General features: G+C 39.4%; 1 protein-coding gene across 1 annotated transcript in view; it reads right to left on the minus strand.

Annotated features, from left to right (window-relative positions):
* Nucleotides 1–287: 287 nt before the first annotated feature.
* LOC142378905 (cytoplasmic phosphatidylinositol transfer protein 1-like) overlaps nucleotides 288–21,121 on the minus strand; it is a 67,979-nt gene continuing 47,145 nt past the window's right edge. Inside the window, exons 2-9 of the mRNA XM_075463882.1 lie at nucleotides 18,718–18,866; nucleotides 14,716–14,804; nucleotides 13,264–13,271; nucleotides 12,090–12,161; nucleotides 8,979–9,074; nucleotides 8,210–8,365; nucleotides 7,203–7,266; nucleotides 288–5,172 (exon numbers count right to left, since the gene is read on the minus strand). Of these exons, the coding sequence (XP_075319997.1) occupies nucleotides 4,817–5,172; nucleotides 7,203–7,266; nucleotides 8,210–8,365; nucleotides 8,979–9,074; nucleotides 12,090–12,161; nucleotides 13,264–13,271; nucleotides 14,716–14,804; nucleotides 18,718–18,866 (990 nt within the window). The 3' untranslated portion in view covers nucleotides 288–4,816. The remainder of the gene's footprint in view (nucleotides 5,173–7,202; nucleotides 7,267–8,209; nucleotides 8,366–8,978; nucleotides 9,075–12,089; nucleotides 12,162–13,263; nucleotides 13,272–14,715; nucleotides 14,805–18,717; nucleotides 18,867–21,121) is intronic.

The following is a 21,121-nucleotide window of genomic DNA, read 5'->3' on the forward strand; positions in this document are numbered from 1 at the left end:
ATAAACTGGTGATGGCTAACCAGCTGGGCATTGGTGTGGTTGACAAACTACAGAAGAAGGCAGTAGTGAAAGATGTAGCAATTCTCAAAGCTGTCAAGCTCAAAAAGATGCTCATGCTGAAGGAAAAAGTTGAAAAGAAGGGGAAAGTGAAGGCGACTCTGCTGGCAGTAAAGAGAGCAAAGGTCATCAAAGGGTCCCTGCAGCAAAGTCGTTACTGCACCGTATGTTTTCTGCGGGGTTTTGTGAAACATGCACGATATAGTACCAAATGAGGAGAAACACTGTCACAATAGCTAATAAAGTTTATTTATCCATTTCAGAAAAAAGTAAACAATAATTACAACAAAGAACCAAATGATCCCCAAAGGTCAGTAAAAATATAACAAGAACAATAGTTAAAGTGGAAGAACAAAGCGCAGCTTCCAGCAGCTAAACATGAGTGGCACCTCTGAGGTCTGTTTCCCAAAACGGGATTTAGCTGAACCACACCTTCCCCCACAGAGCAGTGAGCTGTGCTTTCACTCGGCGATGTATCCCCGACATCTCTGACTGTGGTTTGTGAGACAGATCCCAGATATCAGGAGGCAGCACACTGCCTCAGGGGGAGGAAAGAAGTGGAATACTTGGTCCTTTTTATACAAAGAAAGATTTCTTAAAGATTTTCCTTCAAACAATACAGCAATCACAAAATCAAAGTACAGCAGGTTTACTACTTCATTAAGATAAAACAGAAAAAGCCAATCACCTCTGAATTAACATGACAAGTGAACATCGAATCAGCCACAACACTAAAATGCAAAGTGTCAGTTCGTTCTACAACTTCGAAAATAATTTTGCCCTGCAGGGTCATCAGAAGCAACTGGAGAGCAAAAAGTGCACCACTACAATAAGGAGTCTTGATACTTTTATGAGAATAAACTTAGCTGAATTCATAGATACCAACATATTAAGCCTGCTTGCAGATTAAACTGGACCTTTCATTCATGAAAATGCCGTCCTTATCACACAAACAAAAGAATTACCCTTCCGAGACTATTCTAAATCTTTGATCACATTCATGTCACATCAGTTATTAAACTTGGAACATGTTCAATGTAAGAAATCTACAATATTAATCATTAACAGCAGTATTTACAATAGCTAATGTGTTACTCTTTTAAACAGAGCATAGAATAATGTACAACATATATTTCGCATTATTTTAATAGCCCGTGGTAGATCAAACATGTCCCTGGATCGCTGTGTTCCTGACAAGAATTGTGGTCAATACCAGACTGGTAAGCATGTATAATCTATACATAATAGATCAATACAGAGGGCCAAAAACTGGCATCTAGCATTTTTACCCTTAAAAGGCAAAGACAAAAGCTACAGTTACAGAGAAATAGCTACAGTTTTTTTTTTTTTTTAACAAATGCAAGTGAGAAACTGTACAAATTATCAACAGCATTATATGGCAAGCCCACTAAAGACCTTCACTGTGAGCTTCTCTCTTCAAAGTTACTTTGCTGTATTATAGGACTTTGGTCCAACAAACCCAACAACACAGTAATGTAACACATTCCGTCATTGTCATCTAAGGTGTCAAAGAGCGGAAAGTGCAAACTGCATTTGCGCCGTAAAGTCAGTTACTGTATGAAGAAGGGGAGAAAAATAACAATTAGCCCTGTTACTAGAAAGTCTGATGGTTTGATATGTTTGTGCTACATCCCTCTGTATCTCCACTGGTCTTACAAAGAGATTCTAGATGCTGCATGAGCTTCTTTGTCACAAATGCAATGAGGTCTATAAGGCTGGTGAGGCCTGCAGGAGGGGTTTGCTCAAGACTTTTAACTAGATTAACCTGTTGTTTTTTTTTGTTACAAAAAAGGCCCTTTTTTCCCCCCACTCATTTGAAGCGTGATGGGCTTAAGGTAAGGCAGCAAGGAGTTCCATGTTTACCAGAGACTACTTTCTGGATAATATATGGAATAGAAATATTTTTTTTTTTTTAGTTTGACCACAAGAGATGGGCAGTTGAAGCTGTAACACCAAAGCACGAGAACAAGCAGTTCAAGCTTGAGCAGAATACGCCAATAGCAAATGAGGCTAAACTAGATGGTAAAAACAACAGAGCATGGCTTCTTTTTCCATCAATGGGAAGAAATAAAACAGTGTTGCATTTCGATGACCAGGGCTTGTTTCTGTTTCCATGCTCCTTCAAGAATGAACTAGGTATGATCAATCATAAACACTCTGGAATGAACATGCATCATGAGAGCCAAAAAAAAAAAGCAAGAAATACCTTTGGTCCTAATTGGGGAGTCTTAGAATTGATCGAATGCTCAAGGATAAAAAGATTTTACAGTTCCCCTGTGACTTATCACCAGGAGAAGATATCAAGCAACTATCTGGTTCGATAGGCAAGAAAACATGTCCATGATTTTAGTCCGACTGTTGTATTTAGTATTAATATGTAAACGGACTTCTTGTTGGTGACCCGATTGTGAATTTGCTGCTTCACTAAAACAAAACAAAAAACAGAAATGATTAGTTTCCACTGGAGTAAATGGACATGAGGAAATATTAGGCCTATAGGAGTTATAAAAATAAGAACTTAAATGTTTGTAATGTAGTCGAAGGGATCAGCTACATGATGATACAGATAATAATGAAGGCTTGCCGTCTCAGACAATGGAAATCTTTGGACTTGGTGATACAATGCAAATCCTACAACTAACATGGGTAGCTCTAGCAGCAAGAGCAGTGCACCAACCTGCGAGCGCCATCAGGTAATCAGGCATGCCTTTCATCTAAAAGGTGAAGCCAATTCAGGCAACCAACACGATGAAATGAATGCACCATCAAAGACTCTTGTAATGCCACAGTGGGAATGCAGAGGTACCTAGCTACTGATGTGATCCGATTATGTTATAACTTAGCTACTCTATGTGGGGTTTAAGACATTTTTATCTAGTTCAACGTCCATATTTGTGATTTAAAAAATTAATAAATAAAAAAATGGGGGGAGAAAAAAAAGTGAATTTCTGTAGCTGAACTGTTGAGAGATTTTGGTTTACATAAGTAGGTAAGTGATGATATAATTGTAGCATGCAGAGGCACTAAGTTCAAAGAGTTTATAGGCCTACAGTATATTCTCCGGACATGCTGACGTTCCACTCGAAATTGTTATTTTCTATTATACAAAATTAGTTCAGACTTCCAATGGAAGCATCATTTTTTCTCTCCATACAGTTATATTACTAAATATACTGTATCAATCCATCCGTTTACAGTATACCATATATACTTCATATAACGCGTATATATGTTGTAACATTCCATGCAGCATATAAAAACCCTTTCTTTGAATAATATTGTATGGAAAATGGGCGAGGGGGGGTTCCAGCAAAGAATAAGCTTCTTATGTTCTGAATTTGTTTTATCCTCTTTAAGGTTTTTGAGAGCAACTAGTAACAAGCCAAAAATGAATAATGATGTTCATGTAACAAAGCTGTTTTCCCCCTCTCATGGAAACAATGGCTTTGTATTACCAGCCAGTGCTGGCAAAGCAGAAGTGTAAGTACTTCTGAAAATGCTTTCCCCACAATGAAGCACATACTCAAGTCAGCTTGACACATGTGCCCTTCTCTTCAAATCTCACACTGACTTTTCATTAGCTCCCCTGTGCACAAAGATCCGTTGGCAACTAAAAACACCCCCAAAAATGGCCATGTTCCTACATGTGACACAAAAGTGATATGCCGATTTGCTCAATGTGGATCACATTTATATCACATGAGATGTCCAGCATACGTTTCAGGCAACATTTGACTTTGTTATTATGAAGTACTTTTGTTGTTCCGACCTCTCAGTCAGCTTCAGTAAGATACATGCAGTAAGAACTTAAATTTTAGTATCATCTAACTGCCCCGTTCGATCTGCAAACGCAGATATACGGACAGCTACAATTGAAAAAGGTGTAAATGATGTGTAAACATTCCCATGGTTAAGTACTCTTACAGAATACATACAAGAGTTACGGTTTTATTTTGTCTGTGGAGGTATAAAATTCGTGTGTTTGGCAATTAGCAGGGAGAGGAAGATACAGTAACATCCCTGCCTTTGGAGTGTGAGCCAGGTAAAGTGTCAGGGAGACCTGAGGTGTATTCTCGCACTGATTGTACTAATCTTGCATCTCTTATAGAACTGGAGTTTGGAATGCAAAGGTGGGTAAAATCTGATCCACAGGCCAGTTTGGTTGGCTGAAGAAATGGTTGGGTGGATCTCTGCGTGTCATTTCTAAGCTATTACTTCTACTGTGCTATCCGATTTGCCTCATTGAGCTAATTTCCAAGTGAATACAAAGAGCCACTTTGCAGACTAGAAATGGACAATATTTTGGCTCTGAGGTGTCAAGGCAACTACATCAAAATTCATTAGTTCATAGCTAGCTCGTCTGACTGAAGAAAACATAACTATGGAAACAATGAGAATCATTTATTCACATAAAGAACTGACACTCAAGGAAAATTATCGTAGCTTCGAATAAACATCATGCACGGCCGATAAAAAAGATGTGACCTGTGCCTGGCTAGACTCGTGGATAGCAACGTGGCTGAGCTTGCAGCTGCCTGGGTGGTAGTAATAAACTGATGAGGACTTCTAAAGTGATTGTTGTGTGGTCAGGATTATGCTAAATAATGGGATATGGCTAAAGAACTTGAATGTTAGGGCACTGGTGTTTGGAGCCTAGATTAGTCTCATTGAGCTCATAAGACAACAGGTAAAGGGGGTAGAAGGTAAAGCAAAGGGCGGGGGAAGACATTCCACTGTCCTACTGCTCGCCAATTTCAGCAAGGTCAGAGTTGGAAGGCGGTGTGGATGATTGAAGGTGGTTTGATACGGGTAATGGGTTCGAGGAATAGCCATCGGAAGCTCCACTTGGCTCAGGGTCAGGAAGGGTCAGGGTTTCTGGAGCAGACTTTTTGCGAGGTCTGTCCTTGGGGACAGAAAGGGACTCGGGTGCGTCAGTGCACATGGGAGTTGAGGGGGCGCTGGCAGGATGGGTGAGTGCACAGGAGGACAGGGGTGTCTCGCTTATGGAGATGGATGGGGGAAATATCCCAATCTTCTGGTTGGTGGCCTCCTGGATGGTGCGCTCAAACTCTCTCACCTCATCCATTGTCATGTCTAGATTGAAAAGAGAGTAAAACCAATGACAAGAAGAAGAGGAAGGGTGGGTAAGAGTCTTTTCGGATCGATTCATGTCAAGTCAACCTGCAGTTCCCACCTCAAACTTTTCTACAATGGAAGTTGAATCTATATGAGGAGGAAAAATATCCATAGATCATAGACTAATTGATAATCTATTGAATAAAGAATTAAAATATATATATATATATATATATATACACACAAAAATGAATAAATATATAATTTGCAGATACTTTCAGAAAAATTAGAGCGTACATAAATATTGCTGTCATTACTTCAGCTAAAGCCATATTCTTCACACTCAATGCACACCCTGCTCAGTGCAGAGCTTTCAATACCAATGAGTTTCTTTTTCTTTTTTGAGCTCACATTATCTCATTCACATGGCCATGATGTTTCCATTGTTGAACAGACCAAGCCTTTTCAAGTGAAAGCAACTTAGAATTATCACATCATCACTTCACCTATTCAATGATTCATGAATTCAGTGTGAAACAGAATGAGACGATGTATGAGGACAGTTATATGCAGCTGCAACAGCCTCAGAGGCAAGTCATCAACTGTAAAACATGGCACAGAGGAGGGGCAATGGGGCAAAACAATGAAAAAGACATACACTTGCTCTGTCATGGATCTCTATGTCATCCAGTGAAGATGGGTTTGTTGCAGAATGCTCTTGCTGCTCATGGCAAACTTTAATGTTGGTTTTCTCATGCATTTGTTTCTCGTAATCCCGCACGTCATCCAAAGTCATATCTGAAAGAAGGGAGGGGGGGGCGAGGGTTGAAATGCTGGTAACTCCTCCATAGCGGCACTCCAATTGAGAGACAGGAAGGGGAGGGTTCAAAGGTAAGCTTTGATGAGGTTAAAGATTCAGAGGTTAAACCTTAAGCTTCCCAGGACTCAAAGAGTGTGCAGGGGACAGCAAGACAAATCCAAGCCACATTAGAAGGAAAAGGCGGATGAGGTCAAGGATGCTTCAAGATTAAAGAAAAGGCGGATGAGGTCAAGGATGCTTCAAGATTAAAGAAAAGGATAAAGAGGTTGGATCATTGAGAGCACATGAAAAAAAAAATGCAGAAAGTTTCACTTATCCCACAGGCAAAAATCATTCCATATGAGAAAAGGTGTGAGGAGCTATCAAGAAACTTCCAGGTTTCAGGGAGCAGGGAGTCTTAAGGTTAGTGGTTATGGAGAGGGGAACAGAGAGGAATGGCATATGTTTCATTGCAAAGATAATGGGCCTATTTATCTATATGCCCTACAGCTGTGGAAAAAGCTAAACAGCTGAGAGGGAGTAAATGTGTTGCAGACACTTCAGGGTGCACACAGGGCTTCCTAATGTGCAGCCAGAGAAACAGAGGCAGCATTCATGTTTCGATGAGTGCAACATTCTTCAGCGATGTAAATTTTCAATAACCCCTTCACTTAACTGCAGCCAACTGGTCTAGAAGGTCTGTAACCAAACACGCAGGCCTGGCCAGCACAGATGATCATTTTGCTTTTTTTAAAATTAGGTTTCAAATACAGTGAACAGTAACAGTGAAACTGCTTTTCACCAATTTTGCAAATATTGTGTCTAATTTTGACTTCACATAGTTTAATATGCATCGATCTCTCTGTCATGGAATGCGAGGGAATGTGGACAATTTTCTCCCACTGTGCAGATTATAGCTGAAGCGAATTCTGAGCATGCCTGGAAAGTGTTTGTTATTAGTGGGTTAGTGGTGAGGGGAAGGTCCATGCTGCTGTAGAAGACCCAGGCTCGATGCAGGTGGAATGATTTTTCATGCACAAATAGTAATGACACAAGTAGCCAATACAATAAAAACAGCTAACAATGCTAACAGTGCAAAGAATAATAGGTTGTGGCAACATTATTGGAGGTCCGTAAAGCATATGAAAACACTTACTGCCTACTGTATTAACTATCCCGCTGTTGGATGCAACATCTAATTTGGTTAGTAAATAACTTGGTGACTTTGAAAATATGCTTGTGGACCTACCTATCCACTCATCCACCCAGGCAAATGCCTGTCTGTGTCCCAGCAGCAGCACATCCCGAACAACCTAAAACACAAGGCAAATTCGGTCATGTCATATATGGAGAGAAACATATTCTCTATCCATTCATCAGTGAACATTATCATGTCTCTACTTGGAGCACTAATCCTGCTACTCTGCCATCGTCTCGGTTACCAGGGAGAACATTTCTGCCCATATAATTCATTTCCTGGAAAGTAGCAACCATGGTGATACCTGCCATGGTGATGCCTTATTGAAAAGCTCAGAGCAGCAACACAAAAAAACCGCAGAGCACTACGAATGAAGATGCTTTTTCTCGAGGCAGTTGCATGCACTCTTCTCATTGGGACGACTGAAAGCGGTCCGAAAATAAAACGCTATGTGGGTACAGGCTAAATGTAGACTTTACAAGTGTGATCATTTTCAGGACTTCAAACTGGAATTCAACAATAATCTGACATAAGCGTCTTGATTAAAGATGGAGTAAAACCGTCCATTCTGACATCTTTGATGAAATATTCAATTGCCAACTAAGAGAAGAACAAAATACTATGAAGCAGAAATGTTGTGTTCATGAACTTTTATCTAACTCTAAAAATGAATCAGTTCTTCATCCTTTTTATGGTTATAATAAGGAACAAAAAGTATCTTTACAATAAAACAAAGATAGATGGCTCGGTATTCTTGAAGAGCAGCACAGGCAAAACAACACATATTTGGGTGAAAAGCTTCTCTTTACCCTAAAAAAATAAAGAGATTTGTACCACAAAGAGGGAAGAGAAATCCAAATTATCATTATATATTATTATTTCAATATAGGAGTAGTGAGGAAATTGTGACAAATAAAAATAACAACCAGCCTGATCCTTTACATGTGTCCCAATAGTTTATATAAAAGCAGAAGAAAAAAAATTGGATTGATATATCCAAAAATGCTTTAAAAGTAAAAAAGCCAAACACTTAGTGTACCCCGTGGCTGACCTCTTACCTTGTGCACAAACTGCTCCACTCGAGTCTGCAGACCCCACACCTCAAACTTGACCGTGACCAGTTTATAGGAGCACATGATGGGGCTCTGCGTGTCCCTCCAGCCTTCCTGCAGCATCCCCCGGGATGTCTTCTCCGACTTGAAATATCGCAAGTCCTGCATTGGTCGGAGAAGAGTTTGATACTATAATATTTTGCTCAAACATTTAGAGAATTTCTTTGGAAACCCCAGTGGAACTAAGGAGTAAACACTGATCTGTGATATTAAAACAATTCTCGTTAGCTCAATTTCTTCTGAAAATGCCAACCCAGGCTCATTAGAGTGAAAGCAATCCGGTATTAAGCAGCTAAGGAAAAGATTAGCAATTTTCTCTGAGCTATGAGGCTTCGAAACTCCACGTGACGGCACATAGAGACGGGATAAGCATTTAAAGTAGCACATGCAGCTGGAAGACATGAGTGTGGAAATGAGGTTTTCAGTGGATATCATTTGTATTATGGTGTGTGTTTGCTGATGGGAATCCAAAGATAAAAATATCAAATGTATTAGTATTTTCCTTGATAAAAATACTAATACTTGATAAACTTGATAAACCATCAAACAGAGAAAGACGAGACAGAAACTGAAATCCAGTGTTTTACGAAACAATCCTGATTTAACAGAATGCTTACGACCCCTCCAGTGGTGTCGACTCCAGGTGGCCACGAGTATGCACATAAACACAAACACACATAAGCACACACACACACATACACCTACACAAGCTCACCTCAGACTCTTTATAGTAGCGCTCGGGGATTTCATCGTAGGCGATGTCAATGAAACACACCTCCCTCTCCTGGTCCTTTAGCTCAGTGTCAAAGATCTGAAAACAGCACAGATTAGTTTTCGAGTGCTCACTATAACGTCTATTTACCACTCAGAGTAACCTTCCAACACAAAAGCCCAACTCAGAAAAGGGCTCACTGGTTAACTCGCACACTGGAAGAAATTCTAGCCGATTCAACAGTCATTCAGCAGAGGCACATTGTTCTCCCTGCCATTAGGGGTTGCTCTTTACCCACATCTTCACATTTTGCGCTGAACGAAACAGCTGCTGACTGCAATTACTGGGTCATAAGTTCAGTCAGCTGATTATACAAAAAAAGTGAGTGCACCCCCCCCCCCACCTCCCTCTTTCCTTCCATTTCTGATTGTTAATCTTTATTGCTTATAATGCTGAACTTTTAATAGCGTAAGTATAATCATTACATACCCTGAATGTATGCTATAGCTTTACTCCTATGGATATATCCTTTTATCCATTTATCAATTCATAAAAGACCATACGCTTGACGTATTGGATTAATAAAATGTGGTAGCATTGATTTCAATATCGGGTATAACAAGGAACAATAAGCTCCTTTGTTTTGTAAGAGTATCAAAGGAAGGGGAAACCAGGCTCTTACGGTGGGAGCAAAGCTTGTCTAACACTTTGGATTTTTTACATGATCTACTGAACAATGTGCAATTTAAATAATTCAAAGTTTACACTCTGAACACATCCTGGGACAGATGTGAAGGGAGGAGAGGAGAGGAGAGGACAGACAGAGAAAAGTGACACAAGAAGAGAAGAAACAGAGGAGAGAAAGAGGAAATATCTGCAGTGAGCGTCTCACACAGAAAAGAATAAATCAACGGGCACATTCAGAAATCAAAAGAATACTTGGTGGTCTGTTGTTGGGGTAATTTTAAACAAAACGTGTCTGAATCTGATGCAGATTATTAAAAGTTTTACAGAAGATGACAGTATCAACAGATCTCTTAAGCAGCCAGTTCAATACCAATACATTTTTTTTAAAAAGATGTTTTAATTAATCCTCCAATTAATTATTCTGCAGATTCAATCATTTGATGAGGGTTGGGTTCCAGGTCGGAAAACTGACGGATGAAGACAAATAACAGTAATCTGGCAGTGGGTGAATGAAGCCAATAATCCAATGCCTTCTTTCACATTAACATTTACCATTGATCTCTTCCTACAACTCCGAACATGAGACTATTTGGTTCATCCTAAGATCGCTAGTTGTTTACAGAGTCTGTTGTTCTATTACATTTTCAAGACAAAGCGGCACACAGCTGCATTCTAAATACTGCACAGCATCATTTGTAGCAAATACAAATCTCATGCTCATGAACTGGTTATACGAAGTCAAAAACGTGCAAAGCCTCTTGTTCGTTTGCCCTAAAGATGTTATGCAAAGTAATGCAGCTGTGTTATTATTATTGAATAGCTGACTGAGTGTGTCTGGATATGTGCAGACGACACACAGTCCTGCATCTCAACTCGCATCCAGAGGCATCTCAATCTGTCTGGCATCTGAGCGTAATCACACACAGACACATATTTATGAGTCGCCTCGGTTTTCATCCATGAAGTGCATTTGCTGAAGGCAGTTTCTGTTCTTAAAATCTAATTTCAACAGGCTTTGATCTATCACCTTGTCTCGTCAAAGCAAAGAAGCATCAGTCTGAAACATCACGGCGTGTTCAATGCGCTCTGACAGCCTGTCAGTTTCTGTCTACCAGCTTTATAAGTAGTCAAACACATCAGAATGACACTTGAGACATTGGGGGGGAGGGGCATTCTCTTTGTAAAAACCACCATTTCACAGGCAGTTATAAATACAGTTTTAAATGAACCCACTGGTTAACCACCATGACACAACATATTTCAAGCTATTTGTTTTTTTCAGGGTGTATACAGGTATAAACAAGTTAAATTTAAGACTTTTTAAGACCTTTTAATACCACTTCTAAATGAAATTTAAGACCAAACGTACGATGGAAATACCAAGTATTTCCAAGTAAACACATTGACAGAATGGTAAAATGACAAATGACGGTTGAGTTTAAGAACATCGACTAAATGTGTGTCATGCGAAAAGATCACAAAAATGTCATCACTGTCCTAAATTAAATTTATTACAATATTTTCAGAACATTTAAGTCCCATGAACAAATGCTTATAAAATCAAGTAAATATATTAAAAAAAATAAAATACTGTTCCTTTAGAGCAAAAAGAAAAATACACAAATATTTAAGACCCATGCAATCTGAATTTAAGACAATTTAATACTTTTTAAGGTCTTATTTTCAGGAAAATTGATTTACGACTTTTTAAGGACCCGCGGCCACCCTGTTGTTGCACGTCAGCATTCCTGTGCAAGCACTGGCAATCTCGCTTTATGACAAATGCCCTTACAAACCGAAGCAAAGTCAATGTGTAGTCTAAAAGTCTGAGATTAAATTAGTAGTCCAACACATGAAGCAGTATTTGGTTAGCGTTGTGATATGATGACCTGTGAAATTTTACACATGTAGCACATGTTTGCCGTGTCATGAAGTGTTTTAAACTGGCTTAATTTGCTTTAAACGTCTGTATGAGAAAAAGATGAGACCGTCAGCAGTGTTATATAAAGGTGAGAGATTGGAGTGGGAGCATGTTTAATTAACTGACTGGATCCTCAGACTAACATTACAAGCACTGAAGTTATAGTCCACAGAGGAACCAAACAGAAAAAGACATGCGTTAAGGTCTAATGAGGAGTTTGCTGGTCAGATCTGACGTCTTTAATGTGGCGCACAGAGGGGTCTCATCAAGTGTAGTACATGTAGTACAGCTGTCGAATGTCAGCAGCAACACGCAAAAATCAAGCACTTTGTGGGCCATTAAAGGAGCACGTTTTAGTCCATAATCCCAAATTTGTGATGCCTTTCAGGCAGCTGGGAGTGGATCACAGGAGGAAACGTTCTTACAGTGCATCCAATAAAAGATGTTATATACTTTATGTATTTATAAACCATCTACCAGACTGAATAAATACACACTGCACTTACATTGTCATTGTTTCCTTTGTTGTCCTCGTATTTTGTCTCTATGTGGATGGAGAACTTGGGCAGGAATGAGCACTGTGGGTAAAAGATGATGTCACAGTATTGATTGAAAAAAAATAAAAATAAAAGTTAAAAATGAAATAAAGTAACCTAACAGAGTATGATAGCCGTATTTGTCATTTCTCTGAGTTTCAAAGCTTTCAAGGTTTAAAAATTGAAGTGAAGGAAAAAAACATCAAGCAGAAATCTAAGACACCGTTTGTCTGATAAAAGACAGGTTTGTCGAGGGTTATGCTTGTCTTGTTTATGTACTGACCGTCAAAGCTGCTGCTGGGGATTTCTGAGTGTTTTCCAACACTGTATAGTTTGAAACAACTAAATTAAGCTGTCAAGTGACAAAAGCCGACACTGTCACTTGTCTAAAAAATATCCTGCATGGGTATATACACTGAACAGTGACTCATATGCAAACATAAAATGCTCCTTCACATAAACGCACACAATATCGAGCATTCTGTTGCCGTCACAACATCGTCCTGTTTCCCCCTAATCTCTGCACTTAAAAGAGACGTGACTCATGCTGTCCATATTTCTCACTGCACCAAAGCCACCCAATGGCAGAGCCTAATCACACGAATGCATGTTTGTGTCAGCTTGTTCTGCTAAAATTTCCTGTGTTCTGAGGGTTAATGACAGGTCATTCAGCAAAGACATGGAGGGTATCTGTATGTGTGCGCGCGTGTGTGTGTGTGTGTGTGTGTGTGTTTGTGTGTGGTTCGATTGTTACAGAAATAGGACATACAGGTTTAGCTGAATTCTTCCACAAATCCTTTTGTGGAAAACTTACTGAGGCTACACTTCAAACAGCAGAGCATAATTCACTGCTATAAAAAGACATTAAGGCCTGTAAAATGAGTGGAACAACACAAATATACTATATTTTCATCTTGTATCATTTGCTATATTTATTACAAGCCTTCAGATCCGTCAGGCATTTCTTTAGATAAACATTCCTTAATAAACACAAATTAAGAGTAGTGAAAGGGTGAATTCAGTTTAGAGTTTACATTTATATGTAGTGTTCTGCCATATCTGGACACAGACCAAACATATTAATAAACCCAGGGCTTCTCATTTTTAAAAAGTGCTTGGGTCATTGAAAATTAGAGATACTTACAGTATATTCTTTAAACCAAAGCGTGAGAAGACATCGGGTCAGAGCAGTCGAAGAACACAAAGACACAGTTAGTTAAACAGCCCTGAATTCAATTTCCACTGTATGAAAAGACATGTGAAGGCCACAATGTGCAAAATATATGGCATACAAGATATATCAAGCACATCTTTTCCTAAGTCATTTGCTCTCATTAAAGACAAATTGTCCTCAAATCGCAGCATATCTCTTTGAGGATCTTTAAAGCGTGACAGAAGCATGATCTGGGTGCTGCAGCTCTGATCGCTGCACTCCTGATTCGTGGTTGCTTGTAATCTCGATGACTCACACGAAGAAGCCAGAGCCGCTGCTGCGCTCACTGCTCGTCGATTGGGACAACGAGCATTTAGATCATGGCTAAACAGGAAACATGTGAATGTGTTGGCTGCATGTCGTGCTCATGCTTTCTCGTGTTGTGTCTCGCGACAGAAAGCTGTGATGGTGTCACTGACTGAGATCAGTTTATCAGAAGTTGTCCTTAGATGTTGTGTGTCAGGACTGAGGACCTTCAAGAATCTAGAGTGTGTGTGTTTCTTTTCTATTTTACCAAAGACCTTGCCTCTTATTTACAGTTTAAGATTATGCTTTATTGATTGATGTTGATCAATATTCAAATCACCCTTTACTTTTATCTACAGAAGTCATTGACCTTTTACCTTTGATTAGCATTTTGCTTTGTGCGCTTAAAAACACTCTTTTTTTTTCCTCCAAAGTCACAGTGTCCAGATCATGATCTAAAGTCAGTGGTTTGTACTTACAACGGAGCCTTTACAAGCTCAGGAGACAACACAAAGTCTTTCATCATTTGTTTCTAAATCAGGCACGTGCACGCCCTGAGCTCTGCCTCTTGTCCCGTGTCACACCTGAATGTGGAGGGTCTGGGGACCAAACCACCGAGCCTGGGATTAGAGGGCAAGTGCGTTCAACCGCCTGAGCTGCCGCGGCCCATGTGTCAACAGCTCACTGTAAAAACCTCCACATGTCCCTCAGAAATATGGAGGAGTTGAGAACAGATTCCTGAATAATACAAACTATGTGGAGAGTTTCACAGGGACTTTGGTGCATAAGCCATCATTTGCATGTAGATTTTTTTTAAATTATTCAGAAAATGTGCTGTGGAGATCAGCAGTCCCTTCTCTTGTCTTTTCACACTACTACAATCATCCAGTAAAGTGTTTGTATCAAGCGGTGAGTGCTGAGTAAAATGTGACTTGGGTAAAAGAAAAAAAAAAAAAAAAAAAAAAAAAAAAACATCTGAAAACTAGTGGAGAAGGTGACCTTTGAAAACAGTGTGACCAAGTGTAAAGCTACTCTGTTTCTACTCCTGGCAAATGTAGGCGAGGTAGAGAGTTACAGCGGGGCTCTCAGTGGAACAGTAAATCCTGCCAAACACATTTGCACTGTATACTCACTCACCTGTTACGGTGTAAGGGTAGTAGTTCCATGCTTTCTCTGTGACATAGAAGATCTTAGGAACCACTGCTCGAGCCCAGGTGGGTAATTTACTGCAGGGACACGTTGACACAGACGGACGGAGAGAGAGAGAGGCTGTGAGTATAAACTATGAAGAGAGGTGTGCTTCTTCCAGCACAGCAAATCAATGAAAAAAAAAAAAAAGAAGAAAAAGTTATGTGCTCACAGATTGTAAGGAATGATGTGAAAAGAAAAGCTCCCCAAAAAGCTTTGATTTAAGGGATAAGGCAGAGTGGTAGTAAGCAGGCTATGATGTGATGCGAGGGACCGCTGGACAGATGCTGGGCTTGCACAGTCTAACATGACCAGAAACTAATTCATCTGAGCACAAGTTTTTTCTTTTTTTCCCCCAGTGTTGAATAAAGTGAGCTCTTTGAAACTACATGTGCCAAAAAAAACAACAATTACAATAATGTTACAATCAAGAAGACGCTGCAAAGCAGTTGTACATGTTGCTATGACAATAAATAAAAAGTTAGCACACTTTCAAATTCCTACAAATATATTTCTGGGTAGGAAACACCCAAGAATCTAAAATGTTGTGCACAAAGGGAGATGGAAGCACCTTAGCAGTTTTTTACTTAATGAACCTTTAAGTCACTTAACTGATTATATTAAAATAAAATCATCTCATAAGATCATCCATTTCTTTCTAGAGAATCAACATGGCCAATACTGTTTAGGATGAAATAATATTCTCTGTTGTTTCTTGGAGGTTTAGTTTCTAGTAAGTCATCTTTACATTATAAGGCTCTTATTGCAGCCTTCTGTCACTACAGCTCATTTGTTTGAAACCAGGAAATGAAAATGTGTCTAATTTTCACTTTCTACATTTCAGATTGTTCCCCGACTTCTTTTTGATCATTTGGAAGCACAGCTACTGTGCTTACGATGGCAAAATATCTGACTAAATAAATGGTTTCGTGTTTCCTGGATAAGCAACTGACTAGTTATGAAAATAATTAAGATTATTTGATTGTATGTTACTTTTGAGCTGCTGGTAGATTTGTTCTACTCCCTCACCATTTTCACCATCTGTGCCATCATGCTGCTGGCTCTACTTTCAGAATTATCTTACAGTCAACAAGAAAACAAGTCTTCTTTATAAAAGGTCTAAATTTTCTAAAGTTGGAGTCTGTAAGATCATTCTGGGACACTGAACCTCTTTGTAAACAGTAACCTTTATAAAAGGACTTTGTATTTATTTCTACCAAAAAAATTCCAACTGTACTTCTTTTCTTACAACGCAGCCTACAAGCATGCAGTGCTTTTTTTTTTACCAACTGAGGAACACATTGGAGCGTGTTTAAGTATCATTGAGCATGCTGGGGATCGAACCACCGACTACTCTAGCTGCTACACCATGGCTGCCCCAGTTATGTAGAGCCATGTGTACACATTTCATATGGTCTCCATAAAAAGGCCAATTTGTGCATGTTAGTGTGCATGCTGGAAATCCTCAAAAGCTTAACTCCAAGACTCCAATGAGAACTTATTTCAGAGACCTGAAGAATAATATCACGCAGCTTCACATGGTCCGTCTTCGTCTCCACCTCCTCGGGCTTGCATTAAAAACCGGATAAAAATGGCACCCACTGCATGGTGACAGCTGTGAATAAAATCAGCCTTCAACAGTGATATTTTGTGAGTGTTGGCATACTCCCTGACACTCTCTCCCAACAAAAGAGACAGACACTCCTCCTACACCTCCATCCCATTCCCTCCTTGTTCTTTTAACGATTTTGGCCGGTGTCTGCTGAGACACACCTAACAGTTGCCAAGCATGCAAGCGCGATGGGTGGTTGCTCTCACACAGAAGCCCCTGTTTGTATGTGGGGATAAAAAATAATGAAATAAAAAGAGAAAAAAAACGAGGAAAGTTATGCTCTCTTTATAATCACATCATCAACCATGTGCTTTTATAGTAGTTATTGACAGAACAAAGGTGGAAAACTGTGCTAAGGTTGGGTGGGATTAAGCCAGTGAAGTGTTGTACAAAGCACATTTTCAGGGCTAATGAGGTGGTTGAAGCGTGACAGAACAAGTCCAGATTGACTTCCCTGCTGCTGTTCAGTTGTTGCAGAACCAAATAAAGGGCCATTATAGGAAGTAACTGTAGAGAATAATGGAAATGTTACACGATTCATTTTATTAAACTATCTTATTTCATTTTAAATTGCCACATGCGTTTCAGTGGTAGGGCAGAAATACTTATTATCTTTACCTGTCTCATCTTTGACTGCAGGTACTGATCTAGCTTTCTTATCGGTCGGTGTATTGTCGGATTTATTGTCGGATTTATAGCGCTCTATCAAATGCTAAAGAATAATTAGTCCTAAAGAAAGTTATTCTACATCTTGGCATTATAGATATTGGCAATATCTCTGGAACACTCTTACTGCGTCTCATATCATTTTCTTTTTTTTTACCTTAACAATACATCAGCTACTCATTAGAGTTTAAATCTTTTACATTTTTCCATGTAAAAGACATATAAGCAGAGAGTTTGAGTGTTTAGGTTGTAGAGTTCATTTTTAGGCCCTTTTCTTTTATCTTTTTCCTCTTCCGTGTCTCGACTCTGATAAAAGTGGTAGTTTGATGTGAGTAACTATCTTTCCTTGGAATTTCACCATATTTCACAAGACAAATGCATTTTAAAATCCCATCCAACAGGTTTAAAATGTTTATATCATCATGGATTGATACTGCTTTTTGGTTAGAACATCTAAAATTAAATTGTTGCACAAATCCTAATTAGTATCATTTTTATATCCCCACGCTCTGAAATCTTTCATTTCTCACGTGGTAAGCAGCTGTTTTGTTATTTATTATTTTGTCATATTCCCGTTGTTCTTAGCCTGTATAAAGCACGTTGAATGAAAAGGCAACCTCTTACCGTGTATAGCCCTGCCTTTGCTTTATTCCTCTCCTCTGCAGAGCAGAGGGGTGCTGACTCAGCATAATTGGTTCCCCAGCAAAGGGAACGCTGACACGGGTATTTGTGCTCTGACAAATGGCCAACAGCATCTTCTACCCTCTTCCATTTTCTCTATTTAGCTCTTATTTGGTGAGTCTGGCATCTTCCCTTCTTTTCTTTTCTTTCACATATTTTCCACCTGTCTACCTGTGATCTGAGTTAAAGTCTCCGTTACTAAGCTGTAACAAAACTGCTTTGTGTGTGGAGCAGATTCCAGGCTACTAAGATGCACTGCATTGCATCAGTAAAGGGTAATAAAGTGAATGGCAAAAGTTTGGACACCCATTGTCTTTGAATAACAAAGCAAGGACAAGATTATCTGATTCCCCACACATAAAGCTTAAACTGATGTATTTTTTCAACATTTTTAAATACGATTACTTCATTTCCAGCACGTATGGTTTCAAAACAACAAAAAATGACTAAAGTTAAAGCTTGGTTATGCTACATAGTCTGCATCAAGTAAATAAAACAAAGCCTTTGGCAAACGTCACAGCTTGTACAAGACAAGTCTTTCAGCTCTCGAAGTGAGTGAGTTTAGAAACTGGACATGAAGTTCCAGGTGGCGAGCAAGCCTTCACAACAATTCGCCAACAAAACATTTGTTTTTTTTTGAAGAGCCAACTTTTGTGGAGCTTTAGATCTGTACTGCTCAGAGATTCTCCGACCATCAGCCAGTCTGGTTAGTGTTTGACACCAATTTACTTTTGATGAGTTTTACAGTTGACACCGTTTCTATGAGGAGCCCTCTCATCTTTAGCTGTTCAACTATTTTGGCTAAGGGTGTTAGTGACATTTGTTTTTTCCTTTATAAAAAAACCATGTCCTGTGGGTAACAACATCTTTTTTTTCTAAAGATAAGTATCAAACAGAAATATTCAAAGCAGCCAAAATGAACTTTTACCGACTTCCAGCAGTCTAAAAATACCACAAACTCCATTCAATAATCACGCCTCTGTCCCACTGACCTGTTGAGGTAGACACGTTTCTCTGTGAACTGTCCTTGGCCATGATTGGGATCTTCGAACGGTTCGTTCTGGACGACTTCCACCCCTTCCCCTCGATCGCTTTGCTCATGGCTGTGTTTACTGATCATGTACAGCTGCCCGATCCGATACTGGAGAAAGAGACACACAGACAAGAAAATGACTCCTTTGTGTGGTATGATGTGTGTTTTCTTCCCTTTTAATAACTTTTCAATCAGTCTTTATATAAACATTTTTATAAGACTTATTGCACTTTGTACATGTGAAATAACAACAAAGATCTCTATGAACTATGAACATCCGACACTGCGACACCAAACAGTCAGTGCAACAGGCAGTTGGCCTGTTGTATTCAAACTCAATCAGATGGCTCGTCAACCACCAAGCTCTGAAGTCAAGTCAGATGTCAGAGGAAGAAAACAACCCCGTCACAAGTTTCTGTTTTTCATCTGCTGAAGGATTAACTTCCCCCTGAGTTTTTAAAGTGGTTCCAGATTAACTACAGACTTCGTCTCCTTGTTTAACATTATGTATCCTGGGTGTAATCTAAATAAGAATGTACTAAAGAAGATACTTTGCAAAAATAACTCTCTCTACACACACACATATATATATATAATATATCTCTCTCCATCTATCTGTCTCTCACTATGTCTAGCCATTTTTTGACACGTGTGTGCGTGTGGTCCACATACACATAGAAAAAAGATACTCCTTATTTTATGCAAGTAACACAAGTAACCACTTGCATGAGAACTACATTTTTACTGACATCTGACTACAACCTTTTAACTGCAATTCTCAGTTTCTATCAGAATTGAGAGAAAGTGAAACTCTTAATCCCTGGCTAGGTAAAATCTGGTTTTTATTTGAGCTTCATCATAAATTGTCTGTCTGCTTGGCCCAAAGTAGCCATGACTACGTACGGTGCTGACCAAAAACTGTGGCTGCGAAATAACAGCCCATCGAGCTGCTCCAGTCATTAAGTCAACAAACTGACTGAAGACCGCACCTCTGCCTGCTTTTGATCTATAATCTTCCTTTTTCTAAATCCACACCAAATGCATTGACAAAAGGCTGAGAGAGACACAAGGAAAGATATGGAAATTAAAGAATGAATCAAAGAGGCAGAAAAGGAGCGAACAGAATGGGAAACTGAGGCGCATCAAAGCAGGGGAAAACGTTAATGAGAAGATTATGAGAGTAAAAATTGAGAAAAATAAGGATTAGTTGGCAAAAAAAAAGAAAAATGGCTGTTGCAGTCTCTAAAGCCAGTTTCTGCTCAGTCATCACTTCCTCTTCAGTTTTTGCTCCCATCTCACAAACAACTGGGCCATCGTAATGAAGGAGAGTTCAATCAACCGTATGTATTCCCCTGAACCGCACATGTCCTCTCTCCCTGACCTTTGCCTGTCATAGCTGTTGACAGAGCTATGAAATGCTGTCAGAGGGAAACGTGCGGCGTTCACCCACAAGAGCTCCCAGGGGGATTCTCAGATGGTGTCAGCACCTATAGCTGCTGTGGTAGACTCTCTGATGGATAAACCTTTTCACCAGTATGTGGCAGAATAAATGACACAATTATGTAAAACCCCCAAAGTCATTAATCCAACTGCTGGAAAGATGCAAAACCAAGCAGTCCCGACAGATCCCATCATGGGGGTCAGTTTGCTCATTTTCATGACAATGTGTAAGGCTTCGTGATATTCACAGGGATCGAATCCAAAATAGAAAAATGTGTTTGGGTTTGGTAGAAGAGTAGTGTCCCACAACTACCTCGTAATAGTGGAAAGTAGAGGAAAATGTTGTGCAATCCTGACCTAAAAAAAGAAAAAAGACAATTTGTCCCTTTGTTTCAGTTTCTTTGAGGACTTTACTCATGAAAAACTAAATTCTTCATCGGTCAGGTTCCAGCTATCTTGTGTACGGTTGACAGATCAGTCAGCTTTGCAGGAAGGAGCCTACTCACCAATTTTGCCAGGGTTTATAACATGCATATTATGTCTAATCCCATGTACCATACGTGTTAATGTGCGCTACGTTGTGTCCTCTTTGTTGATGTGTGAGGACGGTCATTGAGATGAGCTCAACAGAGCTTCAAGCAGCCAATTTTGCCTCAGGGACAAAAGTGTAATCATCTGAAAAATAGACATTTCCATCAGAATAAAGAGGCTTTAGCACACTGGAGGCCACGGATGATGAATTACAATATATTATGATTAATTCTGATTATGTTTATAACAGGACTGGAATAAAAATGAAATCTGTTTGCATTTTACACACTTCACATGTCTAACTCATTGTGGATATATGTGTTGTATAAAACAAGTTAATCATGGCAAACTAAGAATTAATGAATGAATAAATGAATCAATGCTATGGCCAA

The sequence above is a fragment of the Odontesthes bonariensis genome, chromosome 4 (assembly GCF_027942865.1).
Source record: "Odontesthes bonariensis isolate fOdoBon6 chromosome 4, fOdoBon6.hap1, whole genome shotgun sequence".
In the NCBI taxonomy this organism is placed as follows: domain Eukaryota; kingdom Metazoa; phylum Chordata; class Actinopteri; order Atheriniformes; family Atherinopsidae; genus Odontesthes; species Odontesthes bonariensis.